The 15985-nt window shown below is 44.3% G+C and overlaps 1 protein-coding gene across 1 annotated transcript in view; it reads left to right on the top strand.

Annotated features, from left to right (window-relative positions):
* Nucleotides 1–15985, top strand: part of LAMA3 (laminin subunit alpha 3) — a 246918-nt gene that overhangs the window by 70551 nt on the left and 160382 nt on the right. Inside the window, exons 9-11 of the mRNA XM_007448619.1 lie at nt 2827–2917; nt 4842–4973; nt 6287–6349. Of these exons, the coding sequence (XP_007448681.1) occupies nt 2827–2917; nt 4842–4973; nt 6287–6349 (286 nt within the window). The remainder of the gene's footprint in view (nt 1–2826; nt 2918–4841; nt 4974–6286; nt 6350–15985) is intronic.

The raw sequence follows: 15985 nt of genomic DNA, 5'->3' as shown, positions 1-15985 counted from the left end.
AAAGAGTGTTATCAACAGACCAGCAGTTTCAAAAGATTCCTGAAAGATAGAAAGCAGAAACAGATACATGCAGGAGAACACAGCTGTGATTATTGGAACAATTTGGAGGTACTCCAAGAGGCAACAGATAGAAGAAATTAACTGTGGAGCTACATTTAAACCTATAAAACATTATTGAAGTTTATAAAAGAAGACCTATACGGAAAGGCATAATATGTTTCCAGACTCAGTATTATAAATATACCATTTTTTCAAAACCAATCTATAAATTCAGTGCAATTTCAATCAGATTTTTTTTTTTTTTCAGTACACGGGCCTCTCACTGCTGTGGCCTCTCCAATGTATTTGGAGATTAGGCTTCCACAAATGAACTTGGGGGGAACACGAACATTTATTCCATAGCACCAGCTAACCTGACTGTTTCCTGCCTTTTCTGTGCAGTGCTGGTAATGGGAGAATGATGAAATCTCTGCCATCAGTCTGGGCAGGTGACAGGAAGTGGGAACATCACAGGCAGGCTGGGCCTGGGGACTTTCAGGTGGCCCAGCAGCCAGCATGTAAGAGCCAGATGGTTATCCTGCAGGGCACGTGGTTGTCAGAGATGGCTGTTTTCTCATGTGGTATTGATTTCGCTTTTGTTTCTTGGGTTTACTATTTTAAGTGTTGGTTTGGGGGTATGTGATATTTTAAACAGGGTGGTCCGTTCTCTGGGATATGGCATTTGAGTAAAGACCTGAAAGAAGCGAGAGAATGGACCAGGCCTCTGTCTGGGGGACAGCTTTCCACATGGAGGGGACGGCAGGGCAAAGGGCCTTGAGAGGGAACAGTGGGCCCGCGTGGCTGGAGGAGGGTGAGCAGGGCTAGATGCGTCAGAGAGGTCACAGAGGCCAGATCACTTGACCTTCAGATGGGGTCTTCCCAGGAGAGTGTGGCCAGCGAGTGGACTAGCCACTAGTCTCATTTTACTTGAGGTTCACGGAAGTAGAAGTCAGCAACAGTGTTGTAGGTGTGGTCAAGGAATTGAGGGAAGGCAGATTTGAGAAACAAGTGGAAAAGAAGAATCACTATGTCTTGATAATAAATTAAAGGTGGAGAGAAAGAGAGAGAGTCAGAGACAGGGTTTAACTGAAGATCGAAAAGCATGTAGGAAGAGTTTTGCTTGGAGGAATTGGGACCTGAGAATGATCAGAGCAGGGCCTGAGGTTTCTAGGTGGGCGTTCCTTAGAAAGCCTCTCTAGATGGTGGCAAGGGAAAAGGAGTAGGTGGGGGTGGGCTTACGTCCTGCACAGATCCCATCGGTGCCCACCCCACTCTTTAGCTTGGGCAACGGAGGCTTTCTCATCTCGTGTTGTGTCGTACATATGCAAATTCAGACACCCACTCCTGCCAGCAAGAGTGCTTCCTAGGTACCTCCAACGTTGAAATCTGGAACCACTACTGTCCTTGAGTCTCCGTCTGGTATTGGTCCAACCATGACCTTGGTGTCCATGGATAAGTGGTGTATCTTGCCCTCAGGTGGTGCGGGTCCTAGAGCACCACCCAAAACTTGAAGGCAAACTACAGGTATTCTTAGGGTGATTTGTTGCTGTTCTTTGTGTTTAAAAAATATAACTTCTTTGTGGCAGGTGCTTCCTTAGACAAACCTTGTGGTAAAGGGGAGAACCCAGGGTACCCACTTGAGAGAACTTTTTCTCATTTCCTACTCCAATGGGAAAAAAATTGGGAGCCAAGGTTAACCTGATGTCCTCTGGGTATTATAAGCCACAGTGGCAAACAGCAGAGTTGAGAGGTTCGTTGGCATTTGATGGAAGAGAGGGTGGACTACAGCTGTTTCCTGTTTGTCCAAGATGTTTATGCATGCAAACCTTAGGTCAGAGAAGTGGCCAGTATGGTTTTAGACCTCATTGTTAAAGTGAATTCAGATTTTAGCCTGCAGGACAAGGAGTGGTAATAAATAAAAGTCTGTCATTAATAAAATCAGCAAAAGGGTAGAGGATACAGAAAGGGTCTTTGTTCTTCTCTCTGTGTTTCTATGCAGACTCCTTTTAAGTCAGTGTGTTATCTTTGTTCTTTTTAACTTCCTGTTGCCTTTCCTTTCATTAGCGAAAGAACACTGTCCTTCTAATTGTTTCCAAATTAGAGAGAGAGAGAGAGAGAGAGAGGCGGAATTGAGCTAGACCCATGGTATATAGTTCTTGGAAATTGATGATGCGTGTTGGGTAATTTGATTTTCTGGCCATTACAAGGATTATGAAATATGAAAGGCTGCCTTGTATTGTACTTTAAAATGAGCTCTGTGTGTGAAGCACATGCCTACATTGTCCATTCCCATAGCAGAAATGTTTGGGAAATGGTTTCAGCCTGAAGCACAGATAAAATTTTGGAATGACGAGAGAAGGGGATCTGTACATGCAGTTTTTTCCAAAATTGGAGAAGATAAAAATACACACATAACCCTTTATTCCTTGGGTTAAACCTAAGGGTGATTTATGATCCATTCATCGCTACCGAATGAAGCTGTGAAGAGTGGTCCTCTGGAATTTTTGCTCAGATGTCAGGTGCTTCGTTAAGTGGTAGAGAGGAAAACTTGGGCTGTCCAGTTCATCGAACTTACCCTCATTTCCTCTTCCAATGGGAAAAAAAATTCCAGAGCCAAGTTCAAGCCAGTGTCCTGTGGTAAATCTTGGAGATTCAAGGTCAAGATCAGTGCTTTTTTTTGTGTGTGTGTGACTTTTACATTACAATTGTGTATGACAGAATTATTTCTCTGGATGAATAGCGCTTGTCCACTACTCTCCCCCCTAAGTTTCTTTTGTTTCTCTCTAGCATAACACAGCTGGTGTAAACTGTGAAAAGTGTGCTAAGGGCTATTACCGCCCTTACGGCGTTCCGGTCCATGCCCCCGACGGCTGCATCCGTAAGTTTCATTCCAACTTGGTGTGTCTTAACTTCAGGGAGGTCATCGGGCTAAATTCTGATTGGCTAGTAATTCCCTTCGTTTTCTCTCTCTCTTCATATTATTGGTTCTACTCCTTACTAGCTGTGTGACTTCAGGCAGTTACATAGTCTCTCCGAGAATCGGATTTCATATATATAAATGGAAATGATAATCTAGTCTCTAAGAGTAAATGAAACGCAGTCAAAACCACCGAGGAAAATACTGAGCATTGGGCTTGTCGCATCCTAGGCCTGCAACAAATGTTTTCTGTTGTTTTGACATGTTTCTATGATCTCCAGTAATTTTAAATTTCATCAGAATTAGACTCAAGGCAACATAGTAATGATTTCACAAGGATGTAATAATAGTCATAACATTCAAAATAGTTATGATTTATTGAGCACTTGCTATATACAAGGCATGGCCTAAATAATTTCACAAATGTCTTATCTAATTATCATAACAAACTTAAGATAATGTATTATTAGTCTCATTTTTAGATATCGAGAAATCAAAGGGTCTGAGCAGTTAAATATTTTGGCCCAGGTGAGAGAACTACAAACTGGTAGGTCCAGGGTATAGTTCATATCTGTCTAGCGCTGCTGTAACGTACCACTTCCGTTATACAGAAAAATGCCGCTGTTTTTTTTTTTTCCCCCTGTGGAATTATCAGTCGTAGATCAGATTATAGACTTTGTTCTGCATGTGTATTTTATCTGGTTCTTTTATGTTCTCTGGCTATTGCAGTTAGAAAACAGTTCCAGTCCTGAAATTGGCTTCTGTGCCCACCTTCCCCCCCAAATTCCTTCATCATATCATTAATGTTTGAGAGCATCAAAATCCAAAGAATGTGTAAACTCTGATTTGTTCCTCTGTAGGGCATCTTAGTTATTAAAAGTGTGTCCTTGTTTTCCCTCGCTTTTCCACGTCATCCTATGAAGTAGGCCCATGATTTATCTTGTGCCCACGAAGAATGAGCTTTGGCAAAGGAAAACAGGACATCGTGAATAGACTCATGCCTTATTAGGAGCCTCAGTTCTCCATCACTTTTCTCGTTTCTTTCTTCATCACTGAAGTGGTCTCATGGAGATGTTAGAGGCTTAGCATAAAGGATCCACAGGACACATAAATCCTAAACAAATTAAGCAAAGGACACCAGGAGAAGCCAGGCTAGGGGGTTGCTTGGTGCTCACGACTTCTCCAGCCTCCCAGTTCCTCACAGGACAGGGACTCAGCTGAGCCATGACAGTGTTTTTGCTGTCCAAGGTGAGGACTTCTGCCAGGTCAAGGGGAGCTCCCAAGTGAGGGGGTTCCCGAGTGTTTTACACCCAAGTGTGTCCCTCTGGAAGGCAAACCCAGTCGTCAGGCTGGTTGCAAAAACTGCCTTCAGTAAGCTGTATCACTGGATTCTAACATTTGGGTTACGGGCACGATCTTGCTGTGCTGTGCACAGATCATATATCAATGTCTAGGCATATCCCACCCTTGCGTCCACATCACAGCTGTGTAATGACACCCACTCTGTGGACATTCATAGTTGGCTCATAGCCGGGAAAGGCTGTGCCCGACAGCCCTGCCAGGAGCCATAGCATGCGCCCACCCAGCCCCTCCGGTGGTGGCTTGTGCAGGGTTGCCCCCTACACGGTGAACTGGGTGGCGCTCAGTGTAATAAACCACATCCTCGAGAACTTCTCAGTGTGACTGCTCATTAAAGCTTGTCTCTGAGGGTCCGTGGGGTTCGGTCAATGCAAACCATCACCAGGTGTGAAGTGGAAAACAGGCTGTGCCCTTTCAAGAATCCCTGGAAACCAATGATGGAGTAGTGAACATTGCCTGAGGAGGATCAGGACATATTTGCCTTAAGAGGCGCAGTGAAGGACGGACTCTTTGGGATTTCTCTTAGCCTGCAGCTGTCACCCCGACCACGCGGAGGACTGTCAGCAGGGCTTGGGCCGCTGCACCTGCAGGCCCAACTTCCGCGGAGACCACTGTGAGGAGTGTGCGGACGGCTACCACCATTTCCCGATTTGCTCCAGTAAGTCCCAGCTGCGGAAGGAGAGGCCCGGCTTCTCGGCGCCGACCTGGGCTTTGTGCATCGACCCCTGAGTGCAGGGCAGGCATGGGGCAGGGGGTTGGTAGAGGGACAGAAATAGGGCCAGGAAGGTTCTATTTGTGTGAAAATGTTCCCCAAAGTTGGGAACATTACATTTTTATAAGTATGTTTTATAGTGTTATTTATCTCCAAAGTGTTAGGCTGTACCATAGATGTTACCATCTCAGCAGGTCAAAGGGTCAGATAGTGGCAGTTTCAACGTAACAGTAATCCACGTGTGGGGTTTTCCTTCATAAACTTAGAGTAAATGTCGCGGGCTTCCAGATGTTCGCGTGTGCACACGTAGTGTGTGTTGTAGTTCCAGTGGCCGGGGGGACGTGTCTGTTCTCTCCCACTGTACAGCAGAGCCCTCACCTTATCCCACTGCCGTGATCTAAGAGGACATCTCAGCATCTTGGAGAGATATATACGTGTCTGTTAGAAACAGCGTAAAACGTGGAGCAGGGGAGTGTGTGAAGTCAGCTGTGCAGACTGTTCCAAGAGCCGTGACCCTATTTGTTCTGCAATTAGTGTAAAAACTGGACTTTGGGGTCAGGACGGAGAAACACGGTCTCAGGAAGAGGCTACCCCATTGCTGCGTTAGTTCTCGCCCATTCCCACCTCACAACTCTGCCATCCCCAGAAAAGCATGTTGAGTTGTGGGGCTCTGTGGGCGTGCGTGTGTCCTGGCTCCCACCTGCTGTCCCAGGGTCATTGTTAAACGAGCACCCACTTCCACTGTCAGGTGTCCCAGTTTGGAGGATGAATTCCATGATCATCTTAAAGTTAAAGGAACCAGTTTTTAAGCCCAAACATAGTGACACTGAATCAGGGCTCAATCACTTTAGAATCTATAATGATTGGATAGAGGCTGAGCAGAAATTGCATTTTCATAAGCAAAGTTTTAGGGGAAAAGACTCGAAAGAAAACATTTTAAAAAAGCTAGTCTCAATGTTACATTAAAAAACAATAAAGATACTAAAGAAGTCCAGCTCAGCCCTGCTAGACTGGGACTTAGCTATTGTGAGCACGAAATATCCATTTCTGTTCATTAATATACAAATCAGAATGTCTGACCATCCTGGTTTTATTACTAGATGCATTTTAAGTGTAGCAACATTTCCTTTCAGTTAGTTTCCACATGCTGCTTTCACTAAGTCAGAAAGGGCATCTTCCTAGGTAGTGCAATTTAATGTTTTACTTTACTGTCTCCTTAATCATCCTTCTCTGTATTTTTTGATAAACTATTTTTCTAGGAATTCCCATTTTCCCTATTTCTACTCCAAGTCCAGAAGATCCAGTAGCTGGAGATATAAAAGGCAAGTAACTTCTCTTTCGGTTTAACTTCAGTGAAGATGTTATGCTCCATATCCCTTTTCTACTTCCTGTGCACATGGCTATGTCCAAGTTCAAGTCATCCTCATGGGACCATGGTGGTGCCTTGCAGGTGTGTCGTATTTGGTTTTTGGTTTTTCTTTTGCGGTACGCGGGCCTCTCACTGCTGTGGCCTCTCCCGTTGCGGAGCACAGGCTCCGGACGCGCAGGCTCAGCGGCCATGGCTCATGGGCCCAGCCGCTCCGCGGCATGTGGGATCTTCCCGGACCGGGGCACGAACCCGTGTCCCCTGCATCGGCAGGCAGACTCTCAACCACTGCGCCACCAGGGGAGCCCAGGTCTGTCGTATTTGGGCTTCTCACCTCCCATCATTCTCTACTCCAGTCTGTCCTTTGTGATGGCACCACCTGATGGAGACTAAGAAGAGTTTTTAGATTGTATGTTGCTAGATTGCTCAAAAACCTTCAGTAGCAGTGGGTTGCCTGCTGTGTTATTTGGTTCTCCATAAGGGGACTCTGAGAAAGGAATTGAGTGCAAGCAGTTAATTTGGGAGGTGACACCAGGAAACATCAGTAAGGGAGTGAGTCCGAGATTGAAGGGAACCCTTATGAAGATGCGTTAGCGGGCATGGTCCGGCTGTAGCTCCTGGAGCTGCAGCCCTCTGAGCAACTCTGGGAGGCAGCAGAGAACTTGCTCAGCATTATCCCAACGGAACGGATAACTTCAGCCACCTGATGTGCATGGAGGACTACCTCTGGGGCATCAACTTTCTGGGCCCGGCCTGCAGGGGGGCAGAGGAGCTCCTGCAGCCAGAAAAACACCCAGGGAAGAGAGTGGCACGGGTATGCAGGAGGCAGCCTTTGGGGTGGAGAGGTGCTACACCTACCTAATCCCCGATTCTGCAAGTATTTTATGACCACCTGCTATGTGCATAGCACTGTTCTGGCTGCTGGGGACTTAGTGAAACGAATTTCCCAACTCTCCTGGAACTTATATTTCAGTCGGGGGTGGGGGTGACTCCTACAATAACATATTTAATATACAAACAAGTAAAATCACTAATGTGATAGATTATGATATGCAGCGTTGTGTCCTGCACAAGGTGTTACTTTTAAATAGGAGTCATCCACATTGTAGGTGTAAATTAACCCATATGAGAGTATTCCAGGCCTTTGGGTTTGATTCTGGAGCTGTGAGCAGTTCACTATGTGAACCCACAGTGGGGCTCACAGGGACACACACGCTTAGAAGGGCGCGACACATTGCCTGCACACAGCCCACGACCATCTGGGTCAGGCTTGGGTAACCCACCTGGTCTCGTCCCCCAGGATGGGGAAAGGCCCGATGGTCACGTGATCATCTCACTGGGAGCGCATGGACCCCTCTTCCTGGTGCGTCCGGAGTGTGAGTGGGCAGGGAAGGGGAACTGGTGGCCAGACAAGAACATGGTCTCTGGAGGGCCATCCTTGGTCAAGGAATTCAGGTTCTACAACAGTATATTAGCTCCGGGTGCGTTGGCCATCAGTGCTATGGAATAAATAAGGCCGAGATAGAGAGGGTAGGAATGTGAGGTTTGCACATGTAAGTAGGTTGTCAGGGAAGGCCTCGCTGAAGAGATGATTAAGCAGGGTCGTCAGGGGGCTGAGGGCTGAGCTCTGCAGGTGTCTGGGGAGAAGCATCTAGATGCAGGAAAGAGCAAGTGCAAAGTCCCTGGGGCAGGACATGCCGGGGGTGTTCCCTGAACAGAGAGAGATCCGGGGTGTGAAAACAGAGTGAGTGAAGGGGAGGGGGTGAGGGGGGCAACCCGGGCAGCAAATTGCAGGCCCTCGTCAGCCACTGCGCGGACGTAGCCTCTACTCTGATGAGCCAGGAGAGTTCGGCACAGGGAAACGACGTTGCATTGGGGTGTGGCAACTGTGTTGAAGACCAGCTGTAGGAGGAGGAGAGAAGAAGGGAAGCCATCACGACGATGATCCGTGAGGAAGAGATGGTGGTGGCTGGGACCCCGGAGGTGTCAGTGGAGGTAACAAGCAGTGCACAGACCGTGGATATAATCTGAGGATGCAACCCACAGGACTTGCCTGGGGGTTGCTGGGCAGAGGTGGACTGTTAGAGCAAGAGGACTGGGGGTGGCTCCCGGCTTCTGGATGGAGCACACAAGGAGAGAAGGGGAGGGGGTGCCATTTGTTGAGCAGGAAAGGCTGTCAGAAAGGAGAAGGCGGAGCGCGGGCACGGGCTGGGCAAGGGCCTGCAGACCCGTGGCGGGAGCATGTGGATGCTCTCTTCTGGTTTTTCTCTTTTTCTTTGCAAAATAAGAATCAAGATGGGGGCAGAAATTGAGGCTGGGGAGAAGGCCTTGGAGTTGAGGAGAGAGAAGGTATGAAAGAGGCATCCTGGAACGCGGGGGAGTGAATGGGCTTGGGGAGTGTCACTGGATTTGGGGCAGCACAAGGGCTCACCTGAGGTCAGCTCTCACGTGACCCACTTTACCTTCCTGTGCCGCTTCCTGCTTGTGCCCTGCCCACACCCGGCTCCTCTGAGCAGACCACGGCGCTGGGGTGTTATGTGGGGTATTGTCTTTAGCTTTCATCAGACACTTGGTCATCTGGGGACAGTAGCTGTGCCTGACTCGCTTTCTAATCCCCACAGCACCTGCCGTGGTATCCTGCCCACAGCGGGTATCAGCGAGTGCTTGCTTAAATGTTTGTCATTTGACTAGAATGGGACTCAGCTTTTGAGCCTGCGTTATGACACACATCTCTGGTTTCCTTCCACAAACATGTTTTAGATCTTTCATTTCTGGTCTGTTTCCAGTAATCCCTTTGTTATCCCATTCTTTTTTCTCCCCGACTAGATTGGTGGTGACTTCAGGGAAGGAAATTTAACTGAACTTGAAGGGAAGTTCAGACGTCTATTACAAAATATTAGAGAAGCCTCAGAACACAGCCTCGAGAAAAGAAGTTTCAATTAGTGCAATTAGATTTATTTGGGCATTTGAAGGCACAGATACCCACTTCAATTTGGTTTCCACTAATGCATTTTAAAAACACCCAATTTGGGGCCTAACTTCTGGCAGTGAACATTAGAAGCACAGACGTCTCAACTGCCAGGAGATACACAGCACTGGATGATACCAAGTCCCTCCCACCCCAGAGAATTTTATTTCATTAAGGCTCATTAATGCTTTCATGTCTTCTGATATAGTGGTTCTTAAACAGGGCTATGTTTTAGAACCCCATGCTTTTACAAAGTATAAATTCCTGTGTTTCACCCCCAGATCTTTTATTTTCCCCAAACATTTTATTTAAAGTTTTCCATATATACATATAATTTCCTAAAGTTTGTTTATAAATTTCCTATGTATTTGTTCCTTTGAAGTTCCAGTGTTCTTTTTTTCTTTTACTCTTTTTTTTTTTTAGTTTCTGCACAGACCAATTCCATGTTATGTTAATAATAGTGATGCTTTTTTCTAAAAAAAAATAGTATAATTTTCTAATTATCCTAAAAGATTTTACTAGGCAAATATCTAACTATTTAGCTAAAATAAATGTTCTTGTTTTTTTTTTTTTTGTTTTAATTTTTTTAATTTTGCGGTACGCGGGCCTCTCACTGTTGTGGCCTCTCCCGTTGCGGAGCACAGGCTCCGGACGCGCAGGCTCAGCGGCCATGGCTCACGGGCCCAGCCTCTCCACGGCATGTGGGATCCTCCCGGACCGAGGCACGAACCCACGTCCCCTGCATCGGCAGGCGGACCCCCAACCACTGCGCCACCAGGGAAGCCTGTTGCATTCTTATAGGTTAGTTGGGCCTGAGGTCAGCTACACAAACTCTGAGAGGCTATTTTTGGAATGAATCTTTGCATACTCAAAGCATATGTAGCACAGTTCATTCTTTTTTTTTTTTTCATTTTTTTAAACATCTTTATTGGAGTATAATGGGTTTCCAGTGTTGTGTTAGTTTCTGCTGTATAACAAAGTGAATCAGCTATATGTATACATGTATCCCCATCTCTGCTCCCTCTTGCGTCTCCCTCCCACCTTCCCTATCCCACCCCTCTAGGTGGTCACAAAGCACCGAACTGACCTCCCTGTGCTATGCAGCTGCTTCCCACTAGCTATCTGTTTTACGTTCAGTAGTGTATATATGTCCATGCCACTCTCTCACTTCGTCCCAGCTTACCCTTCCCCCTCCCCGTGTCCTCAAGTCCATTCTCTATGTCTGCATCTTTATTCCTGTCCTGCCCCTAGGTTCAACAGAACCTTTTTATTTTTTTTAGATTCCATATATATGTGTTAGCATACGGTATTTGTTTTTCTCTTTCTGACTTACTTCACTCTATATGACAGACTCTAGGTCCATCCACCTCACTACAAATAACTCAATTTCGTTTCTTTTTATGGCTGAGTAATATTCCATTGTATATATGTGCCACATCTTCTTTCTCCATTCATCTGTCGATGGACACTTAGGTTGCTTCCATGTCCTGGCTATTGTAAATAGAGCTGCAGTGAATATTGTGGTACATGTCTCTTTTTGAATTATGGTTTTCTCAGGGTATATGCCCAGTAGTGGGATTGCTGGGTCGTATGGTAGTTCTACTTGTAGTTTTTTAAGGCCCCTCCATACTGTTCTCCATAGTGGCTGTATCAATTTACATTCCCACCAACAGTGCCAGAGGGTTCCCTTTTCTCCACACCCTCTCCAGCATTTATTGTTTGTAGACTTTTTGATGATGGCCATTCTGACCGGTGTGAGGTGATACCTCATTGTGGTTTTGATTTGCATTTCTCTAATGATTAGTGATGTTGAGCATCCTTTCATGTGTTTGTTGGCAATCTGTATATCTTCTTTGGAGAAATGTCTTTTTAGGTCTTCTGCCCATTTTTGGATTGGGTTGTGCATTTTTTTGATATTGAGCTGCATGAGCTGCTTGTGTATTTTGGAGATTAATCCTTTGTCAGTTGCTTCGTTTGGAAATATTTCCTCCCATTCTGAGGGTTGCCTTTTCGTATTGTTTATGGTTTCCTTTGCTGTGCAAAAGCTTTGAAGTTTCATTAGGTCCCATTTGTTTATTTTTGTTTTTATTTCCATTTCTCTAGGAGGTGGGTCAAAAAAGATCTTGCTGTGATTTATGTCATAGAGTGTTCTGCCTATGTTTTCCTCTAAGAGTTTTATAGTGTCTGCTCTTACATTTAGATCTTTAATCCATTCTGAGTTTATTTTTGTGTATGGTGTTAGGAAGTGTTCTAATTTCATTCTTTTACATGTAGCTGTCCAGTTTTCTCAGTACCACTTACTGAAGAGGCTGTCTTTTCTCCATTGTATATTCTTGCCTCCTTTATCAAAGATAAGGTGACCATAGGTGCGTGGGTTTATCTCTGGGCTTTCTATCCTTTTCCATTGATCTATATTTCTGTTTCTGTGTCAGTACCATAATGTCTTGATTACTGTAGCTTTGTAGTACAGTCTGAAGTCAGGGAGCCTGATTCCTCCAGCTCCATTTTTCTTTCTCAAGATTGCTCTGGCTATTTGGGGTCGTTTGTGTTTCCATACAAATTATGAAATTTTTTGTTCTAGTTCTGTGAAAAATGCCATTGGTAGTTTGATAGGGATTGCATTGAATCTGTAGATTGTTTGGGGTAGTATAGTCATTTCCACAATGTTGATTCTTCCAGTCCAAGAACATGGTATCTCTCTCCATCTGTTTGTATCATCTTTAATTTCTTTCATCAGTGTCTTATAGTTTTCTGCATACAGGTCTTTCGTCTCCTTAGGTAGGTTTATTCCTAGGTATTTTATTCTTTTTGTTGCAATGGTAAATGGGAGTATATCCTTAATTTCTCTTTCAGATTTTTCGTCATTAGTGTACAGGAATGCAAGAGATTTCTGTGCATTAATTTTGTATCCTGTTACTTTACCAAATTCATTGATTGGCTCTAGTAGTTTTTTGGTAACATCTTTAGGATTCTCTTGTATACTATCATGTTATCTGCAAGCAGTGACAGTTTTACTTCTTTTCCGATTTGGATTCCACTTATTTCTTTTTCTTCTCTGATTGCCATGGCTAAAACTTCCAAAACTATGCTGAATAGTATCGGTGAGAGTGGGCAACCTTGTCGTGTTCCTGATCTTAGAGGAGATGTTTTTTTTACCATTGAGAACAATGTTGGCTGTGTGTTTGTCATATATGGCCTTTATTATGTTGAGGTAGTTTCTCTCTATGCCTACTTTCTGGAGAGTTTTTATCATAAGTGGGTGTTGAATTTTGTCAAAAGCTTTTTCTGTGTCTATTGAGAAGATCACATGGTTTTTATTCTTCAGTTTGTTCATGTGTATCACACTGATTGATTTGTGTGTATTGAAGAATCCTTGCGTTCCTGGGATAAAGCCCACTTGATCATGGTCTATGATCCTTTTAATGTGCTGATGGATTCTGTTTGCTAGTATTTTGTTGAGGACTTTTGCATCTGTGTTCATCAGTGATATTGGCCTGTAGTTTTCTTTTTTTTGTTACATCTTTGTCTGGTTTTGGTGTCAGGGTGATGGTAGTTTGTAGAATGAGTTTGGGAGTGTTCCTCCCTCTGCAATTTTTTGGAAGAGTTTGAGAAGGACAGGTGTGAGCTCTTCTCTAAATGTTTGACAGAATTCGCCTGTGAAGCCATCTGGTCCTGGGCTATTGTTTGTTGGAAGATTTTTAATCACAGTTTCAATTTCAGTGCTTGTGATTGGTCTGTTTATATTTCCTATTTCTTCCTGGTTCAGTCTTGGAAGGTTGTCCTTTTCTAAGAATTTGTCCATTCCTTCCAGGTTGCCCATTTTGTTGGCATAGAGCTGCTTGTAGTAATCTCTCACGATCCTTTGTATTTCTGCAGTGTCAGCTGTTACTTCCCCTTTTTCATTTCTGATTCTGTTGATTTGAGTCTTCTCCCTTTTGTTCTTGATGAGTCTGGCTAACGGTTTATCTATTTTGTTTATCTCCTCCAAGTACCAGCTTTTAGTTTTTTTGATCTTTGCTATTGTTTCCTTCGTTTCTTTTTCATTTATTTCTGATCTAATCTTTATGATTTCTTTCCTTCTGCTAACTATAGGTTTTTTTGTTCTTTCTTTAATTGCTTTAGGTGTAAGGTTGTGTTGTTTATTTGAGATTTTTCTTGTTTCATGAGGTAGGATTGTATTGCTATAACCTTCCCTCTTAGAGATGCTTTTGCTGCATCCCATAGGTTTTGGGTCACCGTGTTTTCATTGTCATTTGTTTCTAGGTATTTTTTCAATTCCTCTTTGATTTCTTCAGTGATCTCTTGGTTATTTAGTAGCGTATTGTTTAGCCTCCATGTGTTTGTATTTTTTACAGTTTTTTCCTGTAATTGATATCTAGTCTCATAGCGTTGTGGTCGGGAAAGATACTTGATGCGATTTCCATTTTCTTAAATTTACCAGGGCTTGATTTGTGACCCAAGGTATGATCTATCCTGGAGAATGTTCCATCAGCACTTGAGAAGAAAGTGTATTCTGTTGTTTTGTTTTGTTTTGTTTATAAATTTATTTATTTTTGGCTGCGTTGGGTCTTTGTTGCTGCATGCGGGCTTTCTCTAGTCACAGCGAGTGGGGGCTACTCTTCGTTGTGATGCGTGGGCTTCTCATTGCGGTGGCTTCTCTTGTTGCGGAGCATGGGCTCTAGGGGCATGGGCTTCAGTAGTTGCAGCACACGGGCTCATTAGTTGTGGCACATGGGCCCTAGAGCACACAGGCTTCAGTAGTTGTGGCACGCGGGCTCAGTAGTTGTGACTCGCGGGCTCTAGAGTGCAGACTCAGTAGTTGTGGCACGTGGGCTTAGTTGCTCCGCAGCATGTGGGGTCTTCCTGGACCAGGGCTCGAGCCCATGTCCCCTGCATTTGCAGGCAGATTCTTAACCACTGCGCCACCAGGGAAGCCCTATTCTGTTGGTTTTGGATGGAATGTCCTATAAATATCAAGTAAATCCATCCTGTCTAATGTGTCATTTAAAGCTTGCGTTTCCTTATTTATTTTCATTTGGGATGATCTGTTCATTTGTGAAAGTGGGGTATTAAAGTCGATTTCCCCTATTATGGCTATTAGCCATATGTATTGAGGTGCACCTATGTTGGGTACATAAATATTTACAACTGTTATATCTTCTTCTTGGATTGACCCCTTGATCATTATGTAGTGTCCTTCTTTGTCTCTTGTAATAGTCTTTATTTTAAAGTCTATTTTGTCTGATATGAGAATTGCTACTCCAGCTTTCTTTTGATTTCCATTTGCATGGAATATCTTTTTCCATACACTCACTTTCATTCTGTATGTGTCCCTAGGTCTGAAGTGGGTCCCTAGGTCTGAAGATGGCATATATCACCCTCAGATCTTAAATCTAGATTTCCAGGGGTGAAGTTCAGGCTGGCATTTTGCACAGGTTTTCCAGATGATTCTGTCATATGTCTCTTGTTAAGAACAACTGCTCTAGTTAGTAGAAATTCCTATTCAGTGGTTGGCAGACTTTCCTGTAAGGATAAAGATAGTAAATATTTTCATCTTTGTAGGCAAAGTTGCGAGTACTCAAATCTGCTGTTGTAACATGAAAAGAATCATAGACAGTATGTATAATAAATGATTGAGCTTGGCTGTGTTCCAGTAAAACTTTGTTTACTAAAACAGGGATGGATCTGGCCCTCAGGCCGTAGTTTGTAGATCCTGGGATTATATCCGCATCTCTGAGTTTGGGATTCCACGGCCAGGCAATGACATTTTACCAGGAGATTCCAGTGTGCAGCCCCAATTGAGAATTTTAGAAAATCCATAGGCTCAATTCCAGACACTTGAACCAAAGGGGACGTGAAGCAAAGGGACAGAACAATTTTGCAGATCAGAATCTTTTTAGATTTTTCGTTGTGCTTCATGGCTGGATACTATTTGGATTTTCTGGGTCCAAGTGATCATTTACAACTACTTAACATTTATTGTTAGGAAGTCAGTGTTTAGTAGACACATCTTCAAGGGCTGTTTTTGAAAATGGCAGGATACACAAAACATTCACTCTAGAGGGACACTGGCCTCCGGGCATGGGCACAGTTTTATTCCTCCAAGTTCAAACAAAGAGCGGTGACAAGCAAAATCAACAGCTGCAGGAAGACTCCAGGTGCTTACCTTAGGAGATTGATACAGTCTTGGGATGATTTTGTAAAGCAGCCCATTTGGCCTGAAGACATGGCTGCCCAGAGGTTTCTTGACGAATACCATGAACAGGTTTTGATTCCCCCATCACTTTGTAGGGAGCTACTTGCCATTGCCGAAGTATTGTGTCAGCGTGGTCGGGGCCGGGGCACGCGCTAATGATGAGCACTCTGAGAGGTGGGGCGACCGCCACTAGGGCATGCCTTCCTGCCGTCTCTCCCCAGGCTGGGCATTTCACCTGGCTGGCAGGGTGGGGCATTCACTGTTGGCGTGGAGACAAGCCAGATACAGCTTAGAGAGATGAACAGGTGAATTCTGATATCTCCGTTTGGCAGCTCTGTGCCAATAAAATAAAATTCAAGGAATGGTGTTTACCCAGGAGAATTGTCGTCTTGAATATTTAGCATATTCTTCATTCATTAAACTCCTAT

This window comes from Lipotes vexillifer, unplaced genomic scaffold (assembly GCF_000442215.2).
Source record: "Lipotes vexillifer unplaced genomic scaffold, Lipotes_vexillifer_v1.1 scaffold168, whole genome shotgun sequence".
NCBI lineage: Eukaryota > Metazoa > Chordata > Mammalia > Artiodactyla > Lipotidae > Lipotes > Lipotes vexillifer.
This window is presented reverse-complemented; position numbering and strand designations above follow the sequence as displayed.